Source organism: Primulina huaijiensis, chromosome 8 (genome assembly GCF_012295235.1).
Source record: "Primulina huaijiensis isolate GDHJ02 chromosome 8, ASM1229523v2, whole genome shotgun sequence".
NCBI classification, from domain to species: domain Eukaryota; kingdom Viridiplantae; phylum Streptophyta; class Magnoliopsida; order Lamiales; family Gesneriaceae; genus Primulina; species Primulina huaijiensis.
In genome coordinates, this window is record NC_133313.1 from 22,137,301 (window position 1) to 22,161,802 (window position 24,502).

The following is a 24,502-nucleotide window of genomic DNA, read 5'->3' on the forward strand; positions in this document are numbered from 1 at the left end:
TTATCGGAATTTTTGAATGAACTCAGCAGAATCAAAGAACATCGGAAATAAGAGGAAACATATCGTACATCGATCGAGATTTTATGAAATATATAATAGCATTTTCGAAAGTGGTTTGACACACATACAAGTATATCATGAAATACTTATACAAAGTTTAAATTACAAAGAAATACATAGCAAAAGCCCACTTACTGATTTCGTCTGGATTAAAACGCTAGGAGGATGTGCCAAAAGAACTTCGTTCGAACAAGGTTGCGGAGAGCTTCGTCTTGTTCCGGTAGAGCATCGTCTAGACTGCTGCAAATGCTAAATTTTGAATTCTTCAAGTTATGGGAAGGGAGTTTGCTTCTTATATAGGCTTGAATAACCAACTATAAAGGTAAGCCCGTATCACTCCAAGAATGTCGCTGATTGCTTAATCAAAGTGATGATTGCACTTTTCTCTCCCAAATGAACGTGGCCTCTTCTTGATTCAAGATACACATCCGAGATTCATGAGTGATTTTGGTTTTGTTTAAGTGCAAATGGAGAGTGATTTTTGCTGCATGAATCTCTTCCAAGATTGGTGCACTTCCATATTGCACATGGTGATAAATGGTCAATAATGAAGGGACAATGATTATTCAAATTTTCAAGATTATGATTGTATGGAACAAAAAAATGTTGTGCCAAAATTAGCTGAAATTTCCTATGACATATATAAATTTTTTTTTCGTTGCAAGATTTCGGGTCTTCACAGTCTATGTACTGGAATTTTCCAGGACCGTGACTTAGGTGCCTAAAGCGGCCCTTAGGAGTCTGGCGACACTGTTTGATAAGATTTGTGAGTTTTCATCGCTCTTTTCCACTAAAAGACGTCAAGTTGCTGACATGGTGCTGCTTGATCTGGTTGACTAGGTGGACCATCAAAGAGTAATATCAGATCTTAACTGATAATATTATCTCTCATGTGGATAGCTCTTATGGTAGGGAAATTATAAAAATGATTTCGAAGGGATATGAGACAACACTAACAAAATAGACACACATTTTCAGACTAATGAGCTTAACATCACGATACATTAGTACCCAAATAGGTGCACTCTACATTGCCACAAATATAAAAAATAAAGTTGCTCATTGGCTAACAACTATAGTTTTTGGCCTAGTGATAAACGATTAATCCTAACAATTGATATTAAAGCGGAGTCATGAGTTCAAGCCTCCCAAGAATTATATTTATATACTTCTTGGGAGGAATGTTGGGTTAAATATGTATGAGTCATAGTAGCACTGAGATGGGCGACCTCCTGGAAAGTTATCATGCATCAAGCTACTGACGTTATGCCGCTTGATTTGATTGATTAGATTGACCGTAAAAGATGATGCCAGATTTTAACGGGTAATATTGTTTCTTTTGGGATATGACCAGTGATAGAAAAATGGTAAGACTGATATCTAAAAGATAAAAGACAACACAAATTGATTGACACACACTTCCTTGGACTCATGGGTCTAACATCTCGACTCATTAGCGCCCAAGTAGGTACACTCTGCGCTGACACAAGTATAAAAAATAAAGTTTCTTCTTAGCTAACAACTATAGCTTTTGATTTGGCGGTAAACGATTGATCTTAACAGATAGGATAACTAATTGGATTGATAAAAAAACTCAAAGTAAGGATATATAATATGTTGTGGTAAAATGTGTTTTGTTTGATATGATTTTAATGGGTAGAATATTTTTAAATTTTGTGTTGTTGACACCAAAATACTCTAAACTAGTATTGATATAATATAAAATAATATTTGTAGTCAATGCGACAAAGCAAATTACACCATGACTTCAAAGGTCTTTATAAATAAATATTTTATAATATATTAATTTATTGATTACTAATAAATCTGATAATTGATTTTTTTTAATAAACATTAATATGATAATTTTATGATAATAAAATAAAATAATAAATTTGTATTATATGTGTCCTGATGATTTAATTTTCATTTTATCTCATTTTCTATTTTGAATATTTCTAATTATTTTTCTCTATTATTTTAATTTATTTAATTTCATCGTGAGATATTGTATGTAATATGCACGCAAATAACAAAATACTATAAACTATCAAAGAATGGAGTCCAAATCCTATATGCTCTAACCTTGATAAACATAAATAAGGCCCATATATCAAAAATCTTAATTTTGGGTAATGTTTTTAGTGGCCAATTCACAATCTCACGGGTTAGTTTTGTCATACTGATTTTTTCTCATGAAAAAATATCAACTTTTATGTTAAAAATATTAATTTTCATATAAATATGAGTCATGTTGATCTGTCTCACAGATATAAACGTGTGAAGCCGTCCGATAAAAAAACATACTCTTATCCTTGACTTTTCACCAGCATCAAACATATCGGTCATATGATATTTTTCACTTTCTGTCAATTATCTATGACGAAGTTAGATTTTTATTAATTTTTAGTACTGAGTTTCCTAAATGCATTGTTTTAATTTCTATTGAAAATTTTTTCCATCTTTTGATTTATCTGAATAAACTAATAGCTTAGATGATAAAAATCGGAACTAAATAATCTTTGAAAATTAATTATTGTTTCATTCTGAATGATATTTTTGTTAAATTTCTATAATCCTTTTTTTAAATTACAATATTGATTTGGGTTCTTCATAGTGTCTCCGATTTCATATGTTTTGTTTGCTTCAAATTCAATAATTAATCAATCATTTTCAACTTTATATGGAAAACAAGAAGGAAATTTATTTAGGCCCACGTGATTGGTTAGACTTTTGCACCTTGTTCTTTTCTTCGTCAAAGATTAATGCAGACGATAATACCATATAAAATAATAATAATTTTCCCTTAATTAACTGCAAATTATTTACATCCAAAAAAAAACTGCAAATTATTTACTTCAATATAACACATGCATTTATCAAAATACCGTGCATATTGTCTCATAAAAAACTACAATTTAATTATATAATTCAAAATAAACTTCAAATTTTAAATAAAAATCAATATATCATTATTATTAGAAGTTATGCTGCACTAAATAATTTTTATAACATAAGACAATTTGAACTTGGATCAATGATTTGAATTTTACTAAAGATTTGTAATAAATAAATTCTAATACAATAATTTTTTTTAATGATATGAAAACCCGTATCCGCTACTTTTAGGTATACACCGGATAAACTCTCATATTAACGCAATAACATGCAAACATGTTAGACATAGAAGATTACACATATAATTCATTTAGTGAATGGCAAGCAAATAAAAATGTAGTCTCCGCCTTCTCAAAAAAACCATCGACCATCAATTAAGTGAGAGCGGGGCATTAGAAGAGTCTAAACCCGCAGCCAAACGGTATCGATAATCTCCGGCTGAGTATGCGAGCATTAGTAACGAAACTAAACTCGAGAATCGGCTTTATAATATGTTGCAATATATAGATATTGAACTTTTAACGGTACAAGTTCCGAATAATTTGTATTGGGTTCACAATTTTGATGGAGGAGATTGGGATGTTGGCACACTTCACATGAAGAAACACTTGTCTTGTTTGGACTATCTATTTTTTTTGTTAACAATCAGAATATTTATCACTCACAATTGTATTGATCACCAAACTGGAATCATAGGGGACACCACAATAGGACTCCTTACAGTATGCTTGCCATTTTCCTCGACCCAAATTATCGAGCCAAATGTAATCGCACCGGTGTCGCTCCTTGTATACTCTATGGTCAGTGAATAACTTTGCTCGTCGTATTTCTGGCCAAACACTAATGTGTCGGGTTCCACCACGACAACAGACCCTTTAGGTGCTATCACTTGAACTTTGTACGTTGTTGCATCGTCTCCAACATTTGTGACAGTCCTATGAAACTCTTGAACTGAAGTAGTGGTTTTATTGGTGTACAAGGCGATAAACGAGGGATAATTCAAATCATGAGATGGACTTGAACATTTGAAGGGGGATCTTGCGATGGTGAGTATTTGGCTTATTGTGAAATTCATCGAGCACAGAAGGTTCATGTAATCTTGTGGAATGGTGTCGTAGATTAGGCCAGGATCAAGAGCCTGATTAGGATCAACATTTCCTGCTCCCGTAGCTAGGGACGTGGCGATTTCGTAGTCAAAGAAAGAATCTTTGATATACTCTTGCGTGTTGTCTAAGGGATTTGCGGTTGTCATCATGGCAGAACGAATGGCTGCAGCACTCCATTCAGGGTGTGCGCCTCTAAAAGTGCAGCTATGCCTGTTGCGTGAGGACAAGCCATAGAAGTGCCAGAAACAGCAACAAAATTGCTAGTTAAAGCGATGTTAGAATCAATAGAAGCCGTTGGAGTGCCTGGAATCCAAGATGCTAATACTAGTGTACCCGGAGCCATGATATCTGGTTTCAATATGCCTGGATAGCTCGGTGCAGGGCCTCGTGAAATGTATGAAGCAACGACAGGTGCAGGTTTTGATCCTATATATTAATGTTTGCTGGAAGCTGATGCTTGCGTATGGTGGTGTAACATTTTTTGTTGTGGAGCATAATCAAGCAGGATTGGCGCATCTTTTGTGCCAATCACAACCCCCGGATATTTGAAGTTGCTGAACTCAAATGTCTCTAGGTCGTCGGTGATAAAAATTGCAGCAACAGCATTTGACTGTGAGATGTAGTTAACTTGGTCAAAAAAGAATCCATTTTTGGCATATGACTATCCCATGTCCAACTTCAGATAATGCATCGCTCGAGTTGCAAGACGAAAACGTTTTGTTGTACAGGATAGGCAAATTAGAGACAAGAGCTGATCAAGGAAACATGGTCCATCCAGAGATGCTGATTCCATTGCCCAAAGTCAAGGTTCCAGCAAAGAAACGGTCGATTGAACCGGCTGCAACTGTCAAAACCCAGGGAATTCCATTGTGTAAACTTCCAATGCTTCTCTCATTTCCTGCCGAGGATGAAAAAACTATGCCATTTTCCATGGCACCAAACGAGGCTATGGCGATTGGATCTTGATACAAAGGAAAGCCATCAAATCCCATGGAAATGGAGATTACATCTACACCATCAACAACTGCCTGGTCTATACCTGCAAGAACATCAGAAGCTTGACCTCCCTCTGCCCAAAGGACTTTATACCTAGCTACCCTAGCACGAGAAGCAATTCCTCTAGCTGTCCCTGAGGCATAGCCAAAAAACGTAGCTCCTTCAACATAATTTCCTCCAGCAGTGGATGAGGTGTGGGTACCATGGCCTTCAGTATCCCTTCCAGAGTTCATACTCAAGGTTTTGTTCGGATTTCCACTGATGACTCCCTTATTAAAGTAACGCACTCCAATGAGCTTTTTGTTGCACAATGAAGAGTCGAAATCTTGTCCTTCCTCGCATGTTCCCTTCCACCTTGCAGGAACCTCCGTCATTCCATCATCACTAAAGCTCAAACTCTCCAGCCATACACCCGTGTCAATAACCCCAATGATTACATCTTTCCCATAATCAGAAGCTGGCCAAAGACCAGTGTCAGGATTAAGAGACAAGAACTCAAATGTGTGAGTTGTGTCAAGTGTGACTTTCCGGTCCCTGTAAGCAGACACGAATCCCGGTGATTTCTTCAAGGCTTCTAGTTCATCCACGGACAACACGGCACTGAATCCATGCATTGCATAGTCGTACGTGTAAATTAGACTTCGTGGGATCAAATGTTGATCCTTAGACTTTTGTTTAACAGACCTCAAAGAATTAATGGTGAACGAATACCAATCTTTGTGGGAACCAAATGCCTTGGGCATGAAAGACTTGTCCATATGGACTATATAACTAGATCTCTCTCCTAAAACCAGATGATTGCCATAAAAAAGAAAACGTGTAAACAAGAATAAGAGAGGAAACATTTTAGTCCGCTCCATTTTCTCAAAAACCTGTACTCTCTGAGATTTTTAGGGGTAAGAAATCCCATATTTATACACTCATCAACTGATGTTTCCTATATGATAATTAATGAAAGAAAAGGGCTTGAGCCTGCAGATCACAACAAAAACTCTTAACGTTTCAAGAAGGCGGCTGGCCTAGAATAATTGCCCGTCTTAATAAAACAAAGCTAGGTGTGACGATAAACACTATGTCAATCCAAGCTCCAAATCCATGGCCTGTCGATATTATTAATATGGAACGTCTGTACATATCTCAACCAGTTGAAACAGTAAGATATCGGACACAAAGCTAAGAAACTAAAGATATTGGTGTGATGCTGATCTAGATGTTAGAATGAATGTAAGGCTCGCTTCAAAACATATGAATTATAATTTGAAAATACAATTATTTTAATTATTATTTTTTATAAACGGAAATACAGATTTCGTTCACATTCGATATGAGTGCATGGATCTTCTAGTCTACAAGACAATGCTAAAACCATTGCTTAAGTAAAATATTTTTATGTGTATTTTTCATAGCTTGACACTTTTTAATGCTTTGATTTGATTTTGGATATCACTTTTGACATAAAAAAAAATTATTGAAAAAACATACTTATTAAATTTTTTTTTGTAAAATGATTCGATTTTATACATATATATCAAATAATCCAATAATGTAAACCAGATAAAGTGAAGTTAATTTCATTTGATTAATTTTGAAGGGTTCCAAATATTAGAGGCAACGAACGGTCACATGCACTCTGCATGGAAAATATATTATTGCTTTAATTTATTTTCAATTAAATATCATAAATATCAATGTTAATGATTCCGGGTATGCAATTTATAATGAGTAAGTCAACTGCACACACCCCTATAGGAACTTCGTTGCTGTTCAAATTCTAAATTAGATAGAAAATCCTCGGATCCAGTATAATATAATTTCAATCTGCACAACGAAATTGAAAACCAAAATAAAAGTTTTATTTTTCCAGATTTAATTTCATGATCATGAAGGACTTGCAGGTGTCACCACAATTGGACTCCTCACAGTATGCTTGCCACCATCTTCAACCCAGGTAATTGATCCATCATTGATGATATATTCCCTGTAAGTCTTGTAACGTATAGTCAAAGAATAGCTTCGTTTCTCATTCTTCTTCTGAAAGATTAATGTCTCCGGAGAAATCGTGATTGTCGAATCCTTCGGGTTTTGTACCTTAACTCTGTATGTAGCTGCACCATTGCCTACGTTTGTTACAGTCCTCTGATACTTCTGAGTTAAGGTGGTTCTTTTCTCTATTGGGTCATATAGTGCTACAAATGCTGGATAGTTGAGATCTAGGGACGGATTCAAGCACTTGTATCTCGATCTTATGATGGATTGAGTCTGTTCACGAGTGTAATTCAATGCGCATATGAGATTCACATAATCTTGTGGGGTGGCATCGTATATCAGGCCTGGATCGAGCGCCCGGTTCGGGTCAACCTGTCCAGCGCCCATGCCTAGCGATGTAGCAGTCTTGTAATCATTACCCATATCTTTGATGGGTTCTTTAGTATTGTCAAGCGTAGAGGCGGTGGTCATCATGGCTGATCGAATGGCTGCAGGGCTCCACTCAGGGTGTGCTGCTTTCAAGAGTGCTGCGATTCCAGAGGTATGTGGACATGCCATTGATGTGCCTGATTCAAGATTGTAATCACTTGATAACTGTATATTTGTGCCGATAGTCGTGACAGGAACTTCTGGATTATATGCGGCTAATATCAGCACGCCTGGGGCCATTATGTCGGGTTTCAGGACGCCTGGATAGCTTCGAGCAGGGCCTCTTGATGATGATGCAGATACAGCAGGAGCTGGCCTAGGATCCGTCCCGATAATAGTCTGCTGGAAGCTGATGCTTGCTGTTGGTGCAGAAACCTTTGACACGTATTTGATGACAGTTTTTGATTCCTTCGGGGTAATTACAACTCCGGGGTGAGGAAAATCTGTGAACCGAATTATGCTAGGGTCTTCTGAAATGTAGATAGCTGCAGCTACGTTTGATTCAGAAACATAGCGTATCTGATCTGAGAATTCCGCGGTTTCGAAAGTTTGGTTGCATATAATGATCCCGCCGGCCGGGGCATCAGCCAATAGTTCAGTTGAATTACAAGCTGATAAGATCTTGTTGTAAGTTACAGGCAAGTTTTTAACTGTGGCTCTCGCCGGAAACGTGGTCCACCCAGTGATTTTCAACCCGTTACCCAGCGTCAAGATTCCGGCAAACCAACGATCAACAGTCCCTGATGCTGATATCACTGCCCATGGGATTCCTTCAAGTAACGTTCCAAAATCAGGACCACGGTTCCCTGCTGAAACAGAAACAAGAATTCCTTTCTCCATTGCACCGAACGCGGCAATTGCTATAGGATTTTCGTACAAATCTATAGTACGGTAACTCAAAGAAATCGATAGTATATCAACGCCATCGGCAACGGCCTGGTCTATACCTGCAAGGGCATCTGATTCGTAGCTTCCTTCGTTCCACAAGACTTTATATGCAGCCAATCGAGCACGAGGAGCGACCCCTCTGGCTGTGCCGGGAGCATAGCCAAAGAATGACACCCCCTCGACGTAATTCCCAGCTGCAATGGAAGACACGTGAGTTCCATGACCAGATGTATCCCGGGCCGAATTCATACTTATGGTAACATCAGGATTAGCTGCTATGACCCCCTTATTGAAAAAACGAGCTCCGATGAGTTTCTTGTTACACAGCGATGAATTGAAATCTTGGCCAACCTTGCAGGTTCCCCTCCACCGTGCAGGGATTTCGGTCATCCCATCATCTCGAAAGCTCGGACTTTCCGGCCAGATGCCAGAGTCAACGACACCAATGATCACATCCTTCCCATATTGAGATGCAGGCCAAATCCCGGAGGCGGTATTAAGAGACAGAAATTCGTATGTACGAGTGGTGTCGGGAGTGACAGGACCATCAATATGAGCCGAGAGGAACCCGTGTGAATTCTTTAAAGCTTTAAGCTCGTCTACGGACAGTACTGCACTGAATCCATGGAACGCGTTGTCGTAAGTATGCCCAATCTTAGGACCAGAATTTTCCCCTACAGGCGACCTGAAATGGGTCGATTTAACCGAATCCAACGTGCGAGAGTACCAATGATGGTGACTGGAGAAGGCCTTGGGCATGTAGGACTTGTCCATATGGATAATGTAGCTGGATCTTTGAGTTGAAACATAAGGAGCTAACAGAAACCATGAAAACAGGATTAGAGGGGCCGTTTCTTTCAGCACCATCTTTCTGTGAAATTTGATTTTCAACTAACTGTACTATACTTATATATTCATCAAAATTAAAAACTGGACTTTTTCTTTGTGGATTTTATACTCTATTTTATATTAATGTACGTGCTAATACGTGCTAATTTGTCATTATTGATTTAAATGACCATGTTGATTGTTTTAAATTATTGTGTCGGTGGAATCATCAAAGCACATGCTGCATGTATATATATAATATAAAGGTTGGAAAATCAATATTTCAAACTTTGAAACATTGTTGATCAGTGGATCCAAAAAATCTAATGAGAGGGTCGAAATTTATTTGGAAAGAACTTCATACATCCGATGGAGGGAGAATTTTTTTAAATACTATACATATAAAAACAAATTTTCCCCGTAGAAAAGTTTGATTGTATCGAGTGCAGAAGAAGGAAGAAGAAGGAATGGTTGCCAAACAGGAAAACAGAAGGAAGAAAAGTCAACTGTAGTGCATAGAAAGTTTTGTTGATGCATTCATTATTCAATTTTTTAGCCAATAAATTGTGATGGCATATAAGATGAGCTACTGGCCAATCTTAATCCACATTAAGAAATTCTAAAAAGTATTTAGCCGACTTGGCTGACAAATGCAAGCTACCCAAACTTTTGAATACTTCCAACGATCTCATTTATTTATATTTGTTAGATGAAAGATTCCATTCTTATTTAAAATGAAAAATAATATATTTGATATGAAAAATATATTGAGTCATATAAAAGATCCGTCTCACGAAATTAAATCATAGGAGTTTTTATAAACTTATATCAATTACAACTTCCCTTGAAGTCCTGAATTTATATAGATTTACTTTATTTTTAAATACGTTTCCTTGTTTGGAAATATATTTCCTTTTCATAGCATTTGAAGTTTCAATTAGTCTTATCCGTTCAGGATAAAATAATACCACTATCTTTCCGCTACTAGGCAGATTGAAATATAATTTAAATATTTTTTTCATCATCAAATGTCGGAATGCCTCCAACCAATCTGAGTCAAATGGTATTAATTCGATACATTTCATCTATCTGTACTTTCACATGTATACGTGCGTACTTTGTACTCATACATCAGCTTAATGGGGTAAGTGTCTTCGACTAAAAAAAGTGATTTTTCTTTCACAGATTTGTTAACGAAAAATTCATCATAGAAATTGCAAACACTCGCTCAATTGTCGAACTCTCTATCAACTAACTCATTCGTCCAATGGGCTGGGCTGAGACAAAACCGGAAATGCAGAAAGGTTAGCACAAAACTTAACAAAGATTTCTATAGAGCAATTAATTTGGACAAAGTTCGTTCTAAAGAAGGCAGCACAATGAAGCTGGGATTGTATGTACCAAATTTCATTCAAATAAACCCGACGAATGGCTGTTCTTAACTATACAAAAGCACTTGTATATAATACATCACTGGCGAAAATTATCGAAAATATTTAATGTTGTTTGCGAAATAATTATCTTGATGGACACTTCCAAACTTTTTCCAACAACCTAATGCAGGATTGGTCATATCTTGAGAGCCTCAACCTGCTTACGCAAGGTGCATGTTTCAATTTCGAGGGCAAAAACTGCAAGTGTAACCTGTCTTCTTATTGTTCATCAGTTTCTTGATTCCTCAACAACGGCCGATCAGTTTGGACACCAGTTTCATATCCACTACTGTCGCCTGGCTCAGCAACACGTGCTCGGACTCGTTCTCTTCCTTCCCTCCGTTCCTGCCAAAATGGAGTAGCAATCTCATATTTAGCTGTCTACATCAAGGATTTTTTTATGTACATTAGAGCAGATGATTAAACTTACATCGCGGAAAGGGAAATCATCTGCCTCGAGCATGTGTACTACTTGCCCCATTTTCGGCCTCTTCTTCCAATCTGGATCTACACACCGTAGAGCTACTAAAATAGTACGCTTCAACGACCTCGAAGGAGGGATCTCTCGTAACCTGGGGTCCACAGCTCCCTCGGCATTGCGGTTGGATACCATTGTTTTAAGCCAATCAATCAGGTTTACCTGGAAATGAGACTCATAATTTATTCAGACTTGTCAAAGAAATCCGGTCAAGATTTCAAAAAGCTTTACCTTGTAGCCTCACCTCGCCTGGGGGACGGCTGTAGTCCACCGGACTTCTTCCTGTCATAACTTCCATCAAAAGAACACCGAAACTGTACACGTCACTTCTCTCGTTCAACACACCAGTGCTTGCGTATTCAGGAGCAACATAGCTACTCAGGCAAAGAATTAAACTTCGTTACCTGGTGACAGTACAAGTAGTAACCTAAACAAGATTTTGATAGTAGATTTATGACACACCCAAAGGTTCCCATGACCCGAGTAGTGATGTGACTTCTTTCAGAGCCTATGAGCTTTGCAAGACCAAAATCAGATACTCTAGCGTTCCACTGCTTGTCTATTAATATGTTGCCTGATTTGATATCACGGTGGACAACCTTTGGTTCGAGCCCCTCGTGCAGATAGGTCAACCTGAGAAACAACATCAATACAAATCAGATCAAAGTTACAAGTAGTTCAATCGAAATGGAGTGTCGCAGTCTCTACCCCTTTGCGGTTCCGAGCATGATGTTCATTCGAATATCCCATGTAAGAGGGCTGTACTTCCCTACATCTCCATGAACCCATTGTTCTAAGTTCCCGTTATCGATATATTCATACACAAGCATCCTGAAAATCATATGATTCATAACTAACTTTATTCATTAAACTACATACAAAATGGAAGAATGCTAGGATGCAGATGAAATGGGGTGTAATTAAAAAATCTCTAGTTAAAGTACCTATGAGCGCCTTCTGCACAATAGCCAAGCAATCTCACCAGATTCTTGTGCCGAACTCGCCCTATCACCTCGACTTCAACCTTAAACTCTCTCTCCGCTTGACCCCTGACCAAATGACCATCAAATCTTGAACCCCAAATCGACATAACTATCATCATCCCACATAAGTACACAAATTATCAACACAATATCAGTTTCTTTGTCAACATTCATGCAAAATCCATTTACATATTTCTTTAATAATCCTGATTTAACAATCAGTTTTACCAAGACTCAATGAAACATAAAGTTACTTCAAGCGTAAGTACTGTGTTTGAATGACACGTCATCATGAAAACAGGCATACACATGCATGAAACTCGATAATATTAACATGATCACATAGAACCGAGTTGTAAAAATACATACAATCTTGAATTAAAGAAATGATGCTTTTTGTGACAAAATACCTATTATTGAGTAAATTTTTTACAGCGACTCTGGTACCATCCTCCAATACGCCACTATACACAATCCCATATCCACCTTCCCCAATCACATTTTCATCAGCAAATCCATCAGTGGACTCCTCAAGCTCCCTCAGGGTATACCAGTGGCCCCACCCCAAATGCGATACCTCCGGCCCAGTCTCAACGCTGGGCTTGGTCTCTCCACTCCCATTGCCCGACCCAGATCCAGGGCCGATCCGCTCAGGGTAGGCAATTCGGTGCTCCTTTCCGATCTCAATGTGGATCCTCTGCAGCTCTTTCGGTTCGGGCTCGAGGATCGGGTCGGAACTTGGAGCTGGTAGGAGCTGCTTGTGATCGGTTTCGGGCTTCCGGGTCCGGTCGACACGTATTTCCTGGATTTCACGTGAGACACTAGGGATGGTGGAGTCCTTTTGGGTTGATAAGAGTGAAGTCTTCTTGTTGCGCCTGAAAGTGAACCAGAGCGAGATCAAGAAAAGAAAAATGACAACCGCGGCGCCAACGCAGATTCCAAGAACAACCCACAAACGCAACCCGAAAATTGAAGTCCGCGTTGATAGCTCAACAGACATTCTTCACCCCTCTCCCTCCACCTTTGCTCAGCTCGGGAATTGTTCAAGATTTACACATATTCTTGCAGCAGACGCAGTTGTGAGGATATAGTATTGTACCAGCTGAACGGCATAGTGGGCAATGGGTGGGGCTGAGGGGGTTGACCGAGGTACCTTCTGATGATAGGACTGCTTGACAACGATTGAGGGCCCATTAACTTGGTAAAAATCTTCTGTTCATGGAATCACCCATAGCACAGCAATATAGAGTTGGTGTAATGCCATTAATCTCTGCCCAGTCCGTGATAGATTCTTACTTTACGCAATTATTTGTGTTTGTGCGAAAGTATTACCAAACTATGACCGCATTTTATCATCAACGTTGTTAATGAAAAGTGAGGGATTCAACTCTTTTGCTAATTTAAGACTTCTTGTCACAATTATCCACGTTTAATAAACTCTTTTATTAACATACAAGTGATTTATATTATGAAATTTGCATGTATAATTTGTTTTTTTTCATTTCATGCGTAATCTATTTGAAAAACAAGTGGATTATATAATTAGGACGGATGGAACAATTTATGTCTTAAAACAATTATTTATAAAATCAAAACATTTAAATGTTAAATATATAGAAAATAAACTTATAGAGTGATGAAAATTAAGTTTCTTTTATAGTTGTTGGGGACAGAAGTTATAGACTTTTGTGCCTTTTAATGATTGTGATGTTCATGTGGATAATACTGGGATAATTTTTTATCAAGCAGCTACAAAGGATCACAATTTTTTTCCCATGTAAATGCAATGTATTGGCCAAATGGAAAAACACGTGTCCCTCTTATAACTCTTGGATTAAGGGTACTACTACCTATGGGTGGCATCGAAGAACCAGAGAAACCTGATCTTATAATCAGACAGTAAATGGTAAATCCAATGTTTCATGTTTTTGTTTAATTCTTCATCTTATGCAAATGGCATGACTGATTTGCTCTTGGTGGTTGTTTATAAAGCCATATGGAGTTTATGTGCAGGTGTTTTAACTAAGCCAACAAATCTTCCAAGGAAAACAGTATAATGTGCATATTTTCTTCTAAAAATGCTGAATAAAGTGCAATAGTTACAATAAAGAACTCTGATCATGATTATAAGGTCGATATGCCTCCACATTTTTTGTTCCAGGCTAATTTCCAATTTCTTAAACTTCTAAACCATTGTCTTTTATATAGTCAGTCACCAGCAGTTCAGTAATTAAAATCCTCATCTTCCAAATTCCATAAGGTATTGTTGTCCTAAGAAGACATGCCCGGTGATGAACTGTTCCCCGAGCAGCCTATATCCAACTGCAACCGCGATAGTGTATCCTCCTGGCAAATATCCTGCATGAAATATTTTTTGAAATAAAAAAGAAAAAGAACATCAGTTTTGGAATTTGATAGTATAAATGCCTCCAATTCGGAAAAGTATTACCTTTGTGGAGGCCAAATGATTGAGCAAGCCATAGTGATTTTCAACTGATGGTGAAAAAGTAGGTAAAGTTCCTGAATTATTAATGTTTCCCACAGACTGTAGGAGCATTGGTTGAGTCGAGGAAGTGGGATCGGTTGTTTCCATAGGCATAAGTACATCCTGGCTCGTGGAGAGTGTATTCTCGGGTCTATTTGGATTCAGCAAGACATTTCCCTCATGAATTTCAACTCCGGGTGGGGGAATTAGCATCGGCTGAAGAGATCCAAGAGAGTAGCCTGGATGTAAACTTAACCCGTTTCTCATTGNTCTGTAAGTTCGAAACAAACAAATTGACTTCTGAGCTACCAGAGCTCATAACAAACTTCATAGGCGAATGAGAGTCCCAATCTACGAGAAATGGAGATTAAGTTTCTGAAGTGCATGTGCAACGGGATAGGTGAGATGCTGCGTGCTGGAGCATCTCAGATGAACTTTAAAGGTATCTAAAGATCCCAGTTACTCAACTCATTAAAAAAATGGCCAAAATATTTACGAGCATTTACTGAAGTTTTGTAATGATAAGTATATTCATACATAAAATTGGAGGTGTAAGAGTCCCTTCAACACAAGTTCTCACGGAAAAAACTGTGTGAACAGGTTCTACAAGGAGGTACTTAATGGTCTATGTATTCTGCTACACAAATATCTACGCACTCTACAGCATATGATGGGGAGTAAGTACAGAATAAGATTTTGAATTCCATCTCTACGCCAGGCTAGATTATGGATTTTCAAATAAAGCAGGTGTGTTAAGGAACCATTTTCTAAGGCACAAACATATACTCTATTTGATTATGCTTCAACTAATCCATGCTTCATCTAATCCATGTTCGGTCCAGTTTCATATTCACAAATCGAAGACAATTTGATTAGTCAATTGAATTATAATTTTTGAAGATATTTAGGTTCTTCCTCATTAGCTAAACAAAAGAGGAAATCGGCAGCAATGACGACCAAACTCAGACAGGATAGATACAAGAACCTGAACTTGTAGTTGAAGCTGCTTTAGATATTCGATGGCTTCATCCAACATTGATGCCTTGTCAGTCTACCACACAAATCATTCAAGTTAATTTTAAAATTTATCAACTCAGATGCAGACTAGCCACATGAAAATGAAGATAATGCTCAAGGAAAGCGACAGGAATCAATTACTTTGTTAGAATTTGGAATTAAATTTTGAAGTGCTTTCAATTTCTCGTTGATTCGACTTCTCCTCCTCTGTCCATTATAGTCATTAATCAGATAACCATGAAACCAAAATCTTCATCATAAAATCCAAACTAATATCAAGGAAAACGAACCTTTTCTGACAAATTATGTATTTCTGCTGCTCTACTTCTCTTCGAAGAAGAAGAACGAGGTATAACCGAATTGAATTGACCTTCAGAAGCTTCAGATCCCTTAATAGCATATTGTTTACACACAAAACAACCAAAATTCCAAACATAAAGTGAGATAATGACCGACAAGATTCATTAGATCCTAGAATGATAAAATGGTATTAGCTGCCAATTGATGATATAAATGTCTGAACAAAAGAAGACAGGATTGAAATCCTTGCCTCTTAACCCAAATCCAATCCTCCAATCACCAAAACCAGTTCCACGAAATTTGAAAGCAAGAAGATATATGCTTTGAAAATAGACTCATGTGAACAGTGAAAACGAAAGATACTTGATAAATAAAAAGCAAGAATCTACAGAGAGCGACAGTCGACAAGAGGTTCGAAATATTTTGGCAAATCTAAATTCAAGTTACCTCAAAGCTGGAAACCAATTTTTTCACTATATTAGAAGGGTTAATTTCATCAGATTCTTTGGGGAAGAAACTGCTGTAGTCCGAAACACTGATCCTAGAGGAGGACTCCGCCACCGCATTCGGTGCCCCTCCGGAGTTGAACAAGCCACCGGCAGGAGCAGACGCAGTCCTATCAGTAGTGGCCGCTGCTGCTGATGAATTATTGAGAAGAATTTGAAGAAAAGAAGACATATCTTCAGATTCATTACTTCCATAAAGATCCGCCATAACAATAACGCTAAGATCAAAGAACACTCCAGCGGAATAATAAAAAAAAATCTCTATAAATAACAGGCAAAAAATGCCCGTACAAGATGCAATAACTTTACGGCGTATTTATCTTTCCGAATCAACAACGAAATCTTTCATCTTTCCCGATGCAAAAATGAAACTTTAATGCATGTCAAGATTCAATTCTCCCAATGACGGAAAATAAGTTTCCAACTCAAGTGGGATAATCCTGTTTCCGCTTAAAATGGAAAACATCAAAACGAAAATGCCAAGAAAAGGATGAGCATTCGCTCAAATTTGTTCGTTTCAACAAAATTCTAAGAACCCATCTCAAGATCCATGTCTGTTCGTCTCCCGATTGTGAGATTGGAGCAAAAATCGGCTGAAGTTTCAATGTAGGGACCGGAGAGAAAGAGAAGCTGTCCAATTCTTTCCGCTTTTGGAAAGTACTGACCGAGAACAGAGTTGGATTTTAAGATGTTATAATCTTTGATCATCCCGCCTTAATTGTGCTAATCTTTCGATTTTTATAATTCAGTACCCAAACTTTTTACAAATCTCCAATTGATCCTTCGTTCTTTATAGATTTATTTGGAAAAAACTAGAAAATTGGACAAAAAATTAAAAAATTTGTAACTAATTTCCATTGACCAGTGTACCCAACAAACTCAATCCCACTTACAATTATTATATAATAAAGTTTCCAAATCTTGACTAAATCTCTTATTATACAGGTGAACTTGATTTAAATTTATAATGAAAAATAATAATTGAAATAAAATTAATATATTTTCATAAATCAAGTTAGGTCGAAAATCCGTCACACAAAATTGAATGTGTCATATGTGTTTTTGTACCAAATCTTATATTAAATGTGATGAATGATATAATTTTTTGAAATGTAAATCAAATTTCAAAAGATGATATTTATTGACACAGAACCGGAAGCAATAAAAATCTACCTACACTAATTAATTAGCGAGGTGGTAAAGATTTTATTTTATATTCGGAAGGGGCAAAAAAAGAATTTAGTAATTTATGAAGAGTAAATATCTTGTGAGACAATCTCACGAATCTTTATCTGTGAGACGAGTCAACCCTACCGATATTCACAATAAAGAGTAATACTTTTAGCATAAAAAATAATATTTTTTCATGTATGACTCAAATAAGAGATATGTCTCACAAAATACGACATATGAGATCGTCTCACACCAATTTTTTCCATTTATGAATCTTTGTGTGATTGGATGCCTCATCCAACTGGTATTCCACCTTACCGTATAACAGATTACATAATTTCAAAGGCACAATTCCCTATGTCGACCGAAAAATATATTATATTTATTATTCAATATATAAATATAAATAATAAATAAAATACTTAAAATAACACAAGTATTTGATTCGCGTCACGATGTCTCACGCGTTTAGAAGAAATGAGAATAAAACCAACGATAATATTAAAATAAAATAAAATAAAATAATACTCCAGATAAAATAAATGTTAAATGTTGGGCAATAATAACGATTAAATAAAAAAAATTAGATTTCCATTAATCTAATGCAAATCTTAACCAAGTATGAGGCTTCAACAATGTTCTCCTTTTAATTCAAAGGATGAATTTTTCCTCCACAGGAGAGGAAATAAACAATAACAATGAGAAAAAAAGACGAGTGCAAAAACCACAAAGCTTTGTTTGATTTAAGAGCGGCTACGGATTCAAGATTCAAGAACCCAAGAACCAGGCCTGGTCGTCTCACTTGGTCGTAAGTCCTGTGGTTTTGCAAATGGGGCATAAATTCTTCTGCATCAGCCACTGTTTGATGCATTCTTGGTGAAAATCATGGCCACAATCCAGCGTTCCGATATCTTCTCCTTCATCATATTCTTCCTGCGATCATTGCAAGAACATGAGTAACATAGCACAAGGAATTTTTAAAATGAGGGAGACAGAGGCTCAAGTGTAAAAGAGAAGATTCTAACTCGACATATACTGCAAGGCTCAGTGTCGACTGAATTTTCAGTTCTGATGTGGACTTGTTTACGAGTTTTCAAAAGGGAGCTTATGTTTTCTTCAGTTAATCCAGTGCACACATTACCAATTCGTTCCTCGAGAGCCAACAACTCCTGGTAGAACATATATGTTCAAAACTAGTGGAACTAAAAAGATGGTATATAAATTGTCAAGGGATGATATTTTTCTTATTATTATTTTTTACCTCGTATGACATATTATCTACATCCAACCGCATGTCCCTGTGACGATCATGAATACCAGCCATGCCAAAGAAAACAGAACGATCAAGGAGCATTACATCCTATCATACAACCAGAGCTCGTTAAAATTGGGAACATAGTTTCAGAAGAGTTGGAAATGAAAAAAAAATTCAGAATAAATCTATTTTTGCACGGTCAGGAGCTGCTTAGAGTTGTCTTCAATCGAGCCCAAAGTAGCAGTAGCAATACGAGAAAATGTAGAGAAGAAGAACTAACCTCAAGTCTCAATCCTTCTCCCCTTCTCATAAGATCCAACACACGACGAATCTGCTGAAATCAAAATAAATTAGCTGCATTTTGGTATAGCTTTCTCAGATAAGGTTCAATGTCAGACACGTGCATATCATCAGTCTCATATCACATCCAAATGCATAAGAATAGAACTAAAAAGTCAATCACATAACTATATTGAAAGTTTTAACAAGAGAGAAAAATCAAGTGATGACCAAGACCCCTTTCATGGTTTTTACTCAATGTTTCGATTCAAGCAATGATACAGTGACAGGCTTTCAAGGAAAAAAAGCTTAGAAACACACGCCCAAATATTGGTTTAAAATCGGGGACTCGTGATCAAGAAAGATAAAATTCTACTTCGGTTCGAACCAGACATTGCTTCAAATTGAACAAAGTTAGCATTCAAATTACAACCATTTTGTTGACAAATGAAGATACTACATAATGGAAGCTAAAATGGCAATAAAAATTAATAGTACAAACCACAGATCAATGGTTTGTGTTTCAAGGATGAAGTTCATAATCTTATTTATTTTTTTACGATGCAAGGTAATCATTAGATTCTTCATTCCAAGTCACTATGAACGAGTATAAACCACAACCTCATGCAACACATATAAAACAAAAAAGATCGGGTAAATTCTTTAAAAAACTTGGAAGTACTACCAGATGGACCTTGAAATACCTCAGACATCATGGCGCCTCTTCCTTCGCTGGCAGAAGCCGAAGATCGCAGTGGATGGGGTAATCCAAATGCACCATCCACATGCCTCTCAAGAAATGTAGACCTTGAGTTAGACATATGATTTTCAGTAAATGCATTTTCCCGTGACATAGCAGAAGAACCGGGTAGGGCAGCCGGGTTACTGGTTGGTCCTCCAGAATCAGTACCTGATGAGGATATCAGAGATCTTCGAACAAGTTCCGACAGTCTCCACGAATATTGAGGATAACTCTGCTGTGCCCATGAAGGGGCAGCTGAATTGACCCGTGAAGAAGAGCCCATTAGAGAAATAGATGATACATTTCCAGCAGTACTGTTATTCCCACTCGCGAAGTTCCAATTTGTAGGATGCTGAGAAGAACTTCTCCTCTCGCTAGTGGGAACAAATATAGGATGTTCCGAGATGTTTCTGGGAACATGTCTTCGAATGGTTTCTTCATAAAGCACAACATCCCTCTGTCCGGGAAGAGCAGAAGCATGTGATCTGCTGGTTCTTGAGCTGGATGCTCCATTCAACAAAGGCTGAGCGTTTAGACGCACAGAAGGAACATGCAAAAGATCTGACTGTCCACGAGCATTACCAATTTCTGCTTCAGAAGCTGGATTCAAGTCCAGAAATCGGTTACGAAGAACTAATCTTGATGATCGCCGAGAAGATGAAGCATCTGAATTTCCAATATTAGCTTCTGCTGGATATGGATCGCTGGGCATAGGATCTTGCTGGTGCGAACCATTAACACGCAAGCAGAAATGTCTGTGGGAACTTGCAGGAGTTCCAGAGGCAGTCAAAGAAAAAGGACTGGCAGAAACAGTTTCTCCAACACCAATCCTAAAAGTAGGATTTGAGGGCTGTGATCCATCGTTGTTTACAAACTCGTTCTCAGATTGTGCTGATATACTAGTGTTGCTTGCAGAAATCGGATTGGCCGCCATACAATGCCAATGACTTCTTTCAGTATGAGGATTAAAACTCAAACTTCCAGCTCCAGAAGATTGTCCCACTACTTCAAATGATTTTCTCTTGCCTGATATACGCCGACCATCCAAAGAGACTGCCCTGGTTTCAGTGTCCCTTGCATCATATCCACCACGTCCAGAAGGAACACCAAGAGAACCAGATGAACCACCAGCAGATACTCTCTGCTCACTTGATGATCCAATAGATACATGGGTGTTGGGAAGCTCAACTATCTGACAGTCATCATCCTCATGGTCTCCATACTCCGAACTCATGTTAAGATCCCGAGTAAGCGTACCGGAACTCAAATTGTTCAAAAGAATAAACCCATCTGGTGCATGATTTCTATTCGGCTCCATCCTAATAACATCAGTTGAAAAATCATTGGATGGCCGGTGTTGAGGTTCTTCCAATGTATGAGCCGCTCGAGAGATAACACTCCATGCATGGTCTGTCTTTCTCTGGTTTTGCTCCCCTTGATTTTGAGCAACACTTGCACTAGTTTGGCCCACACTCCACCCACCACTCGGCCCCTCATGCCTTCCATCACAGAGATACGAAATGTTGGGGTCACATAATGGTATCCTATACTCCTGTAATAGATTTTGTGCAGAAGTATGAACACTATTCCATGACATTTGAGGATCTATGCCGGTATCAGTAGCTGTAGAGCCACGATCAAAGCTTATATTTTCAGGCAAGGTACTGATAGAACTCCTTTGCCCTTGCATTAGGGCTAATAATTTTTTTCCACAAAAAACTTATAGATATCTGGATATCTTGGTGTGACAATATCCACTACTTTGGTATTCAGCAAACCTGCAAGGACCAACCCTTGTCGGCAAATGTTATTTATCTGTAGACACGAAATTTGCAGATCAAAGAAGAAAAATGTTCACAACCAAAACACTGAGATTCAAAAGCCAATAAAGGTTCAAAATATGTACTTCAAATAAAACATTCCCATAATATTGAATCTTTCTAAACAACTCTGTTAACCACTGTAGGTGCAAATATCAAAGAGCATTAGTCACATCTAAATTTGATGCTCAAGTCGGAAATTTCGTCCAAAAAAAAACAAGCACTAAACATATATTAGTCCAGTTTTCAACAGCTTAGAGCACAAAAAAAAAAAAAAACAAATATGTAGGTATAAAACCGTAACAGCTTTACATATTCCATTTGAAACTCTACACTAAATTAAAGTAAGCAAGCACAATCACTAACCAAACAACAACATTGCAGTGAAGGGAGAATAAAATTTAGGAGAGAAGGAACAAGAAAAGAAACATGTCATTAATCCATCAATAACTTAATATTGACAAGAAAAATTTACAGATGTTTACACGAAAAAAACAAATTTTTAACTTCAAGAGCCAGCTAATACTTGATTTCGCCAAATAATACTTACCCATCCAAAAAAATTGAAAAACCAAAACAAAAAGCTGAGAGGCAAGGTAACAGATGAAACCCAAAAGACCAGACAAACCAAAAAAGATAAATCTTGAACAAGAAAAAGAAAACGAGCTAACAGAATGATAACATCCAAGATCGATAAGAGAATCTGAAATTTTACCAGTCAGAGAGCAGCAGATGAAAGAGCAATAGATCTAGGAGAAGACCTTAAGAAATTAAAAAGAAAATCCATTAAAAAAGCCAATACCACATATCTCATTTCTCATTCACAGAAGCTAAACGAAAAAAACCCAAACCTTGCACAGAGAATTTCAGCCTCCGGAGAGAGATAAAAGAGCGTTCTTGAAATAAAATGAGGACAGATGAGATTGAAATGAAATTGGGGGTGGGGGTGATGTATGGTGTGTAAGAGAACATAATTGTGAGAGGGTGGAAGGATTAATGCGGACAGTAATCTTTAATTTACTCAAAAACAACCCCTCAGCCAGTAGCCAACAAGGTCACATTCCCACCTTAATGCACAGCTATTTGCACGACGCACACAAAAGAAATTAATTTATAAGAAAAAAGCTTTTGAAAATTATCATTAATCGCCATAATCAACTGTCAAATGATAAGAAAAAAGATTGTGTTGTAAATGGGAAAAAATGTATTCATTTCGAAAATAAATTTNCTTACCAAATATACCGTTTTCCCGTCGGATTGTGCCAATTCGGAGGAAAATGGGAGGAAAGGGAAATGAAACCCGAAACCCTTTTCCTTGTTGCTTTGCTTTTAAATTTTTTCTAATTTTAAAACATATTTTTTTTCTCTTTGATTTTCGATATCTTCACGCTTGGCACCTGTCCCTTGCTTATGCATCACATGCATGTTTTCAATTAAACTATGAGATTTTCTTTGCTTGATTTGGGTGATTTTACCCTTTTATGTGGAGTTTGCTTTCTTCAAGAATGTTTGGTGACATATGGATGAGATTTTTCTTTCTTGTTTTTTTCTTCTTACATGTTAGAATATATTATTGTTAGCTTTCAAGTGTAGATTAGTCATTTTACTCTTTTTATGTTTATCCTAACTATATAAACATATTTTTTTGTATTCTTTATTCAGTTTTATAATACTATTACTTGAATTTTTCGCTCACTCTCTATTTCTTCATTACAAACTTCGATTATATTGTGAATTATAAATCTATTTTATTAGTAGAAATAATTGAGGGAATCAGTCAAAAAGCAATGAGGAGAATCAATAAGCTAAGTAAACGTCCTTGGTTTTGTAAATAAGTTGAATTAGTAATCTCTCTCTCGTTTACTAAAAACAAATAATATCACTAGCAAATCGACCAATTCATGAATATGAAACATTATGGAAGGATGCACAAATAAATGCTCATTTATATTTATTTTCAAAAATATTGACCGATTTGTACAATTTTGACCATTGATTTATTGGAAACCATCTATGGCAATTTGGCGCACACCCACACAGAAAAGACGTGTCTCGATTCAAAAGTAACTTAAATTACCAAAACAACATAAAATTGTAAAAAAACAAAAAAAATTCGATTTTATTTTCTTGGGCCTTTTTTCCTACCCTCTTCGTTCACGTCTGATTTAGTGGACATGAACCTAAATCTACAGGGGGTCTGGTCTGTCTGCATTTACTTTTGTGTCGAGCCACATGGCCGGCAAACCGAACCTAATCACAATAAGCTCTAATCAAAGTAAATCCTCTGTATTTTTAATAGAGTATCATAGATAAGCAATTAGTATTGAATCGAACCCAACCAGAAATTCAAAAGCTAACACATAAAATACAGCAAGTGTGAAAATGCAAGCTAGGTAGATTGGCAACTTGGGGGGGGGGGGGGGGGGCTATCTTTATTGATTCGCTGCCAACCAATTTGAGAAAGTAGACTTCCCAAAATTAAAAATGGGAAGCTTGAGAAAAACCACATTGTCTTAAATACACTCAGGCACAGCTAAATGAGACACGTATATTAAATGTATAAATTATTTAAAATACACGGTTGTACTTGTACACAAATAAATGAAAAATAATATGCAATTTCCAAAAGAGAGAGCGACTTTACAGTATCCACAACTTTAATTTCTCACGAGTGTTGGGAAAACATTTTCCTCTTCAGGATTCAAATGTCATAGACCAAATCAATAGCTTGAAGCATTCACCAAACCCTCGACTGTCTATTGCTGCAACTACAAGTATGACGCTTGAAAACAGCTCTTGGTTGGGTAACCAATTTAGCAAGTATGTAATATTCATGTATC

The 24,502-nt window shown here is 37.1% G+C and overlaps 4 protein-coding genes and 1 pseudogene across 7 annotated transcripts; all 5 read right to left on the minus strand.

Moving 5' to 3' along the window:
- Positions 1–3,253: 3,253 nt before the first annotated feature.
- On the minus strand, positions 3,254–5,929 carry LOC140982382 (subtilisin-like protease SBT3; annotated as a pseudogene).
- Positions 5,930–6,804: 875 nt separating this feature from the next.
- Positions 6,805–9,279, minus strand: LOC140982410 (subtilisin-like protease SBT3). Its single transcript, XM_073448902.1, has one exon. It carries the CDS (start codon positions 9,228–9,230, stop codon positions 6,939–6,941), a length of 2,292 nt encoding a protein of 763 aa, XP_073305003.1. The 5' UTR covers positions 9,231–9,279; the 3' UTR covers positions 6,805–6,938.
- Positions 9,280–10,558: 1,279 nt separating this feature from the next.
- Positions 10,559–13,395, minus strand: LOC140983099 (probable serine/threonine-protein kinase At1g01540). 2 transcript variants are annotated; one of them, XM_073450013.1, is made up of 7 exons: positions 12,496–13,387; positions 12,047–12,151; positions 11,811–11,933; positions 11,565–11,735; positions 11,347–11,476; positions 11,055–11,264; positions 10,559–10,969 (listed from the first exon to the last, which is right to left on the minus strand). In XM_073450013.1, exons 1-7 carry the CDS (start codon positions 13,083–13,085, stop codon positions 10,844–10,846), a joined length of 1,455 nt encoding a protein of 484 aa, XP_073306114.1. In that variant the 5' UTR covers positions 13,086–13,387; the 3' UTR covers positions 10,559–10,843. The 2 variants fall into 2 exon arrangements, with proteins under 2 accessions (XP_073306114.1, XP_073306115.1); XM_073450014.1 differs by lacking the exon at positions 10,559–10,969 and having other exon boundaries at positions 11,077–11,264; positions 11,334–11,476; positions 12,496–13,395.
- A 727-nt stretch (positions 13,396–14,122) lies between these two features.
- LOC140983100 (transcription factor SPATULA-like) lies at positions 14,123–17,091 on the minus strand. The gene is made up of 6 exons (XM_073450015.1): positions 16,335–17,091; positions 15,878–15,976; positions 15,729–15,794; positions 15,539–15,621; positions 14,535–14,841; positions 14,123–14,443 (listed from the first exon to the last, which is right to left on the minus strand). The coding sequence occupies exons 1-6, from the start codon at positions 16,599–16,601 to the stop codon at positions 14,357–14,359; spliced, it is 909 nt and encodes a 302-aa protein (XP_073306116.1). The 5' UTR covers positions 16,602–17,091; the 3' UTR covers positions 14,123–14,356.
- A 1,044-nt stretch (positions 17,092–18,135) lies between these two features.
- On the minus strand, positions 18,136–22,700 carry LOC140983098 (probable E3 ubiquitin-protein ligase RHG1A). 3 transcript variants are annotated; one of them, XM_073450011.1, is made up of 7 exons: positions 22,514–22,700; positions 22,378–22,423; positions 19,805–21,657; positions 19,102–19,155; positions 18,828–18,926; positions 18,592–18,735; positions 18,136–18,499 (listed from the first exon to the last, which is right to left on the minus strand). In XM_073450011.1, the coding sequence occupies exons 3-7, from the start codon at positions 21,530–21,532 to the stop codon at positions 18,365–18,367; spliced, it is 2,160 nt and encodes a 719-aa protein (XP_073306112.1). In that variant the 5' UTR covers positions 21,533–21,657; positions 22,378–22,423; positions 22,514–22,700; the 3' UTR covers positions 18,136–18,364. The 3 variants fall into 3 exon arrangements, with proteins under 3 accessions (XP_073306112.1, XP_073306113.1, XP_073306111.1); XM_073450012.1 differs by having other exon boundaries at positions 19,102–19,152; positions 19,805–21,620; positions 22,514–22,699; XM_073450010.1 differs by having other exon boundaries at positions 19,805–21,620; positions 22,514–22,699.
- Between the last annotated feature and the right edge of the window lie 1,802 nt (positions 22,701–24,502).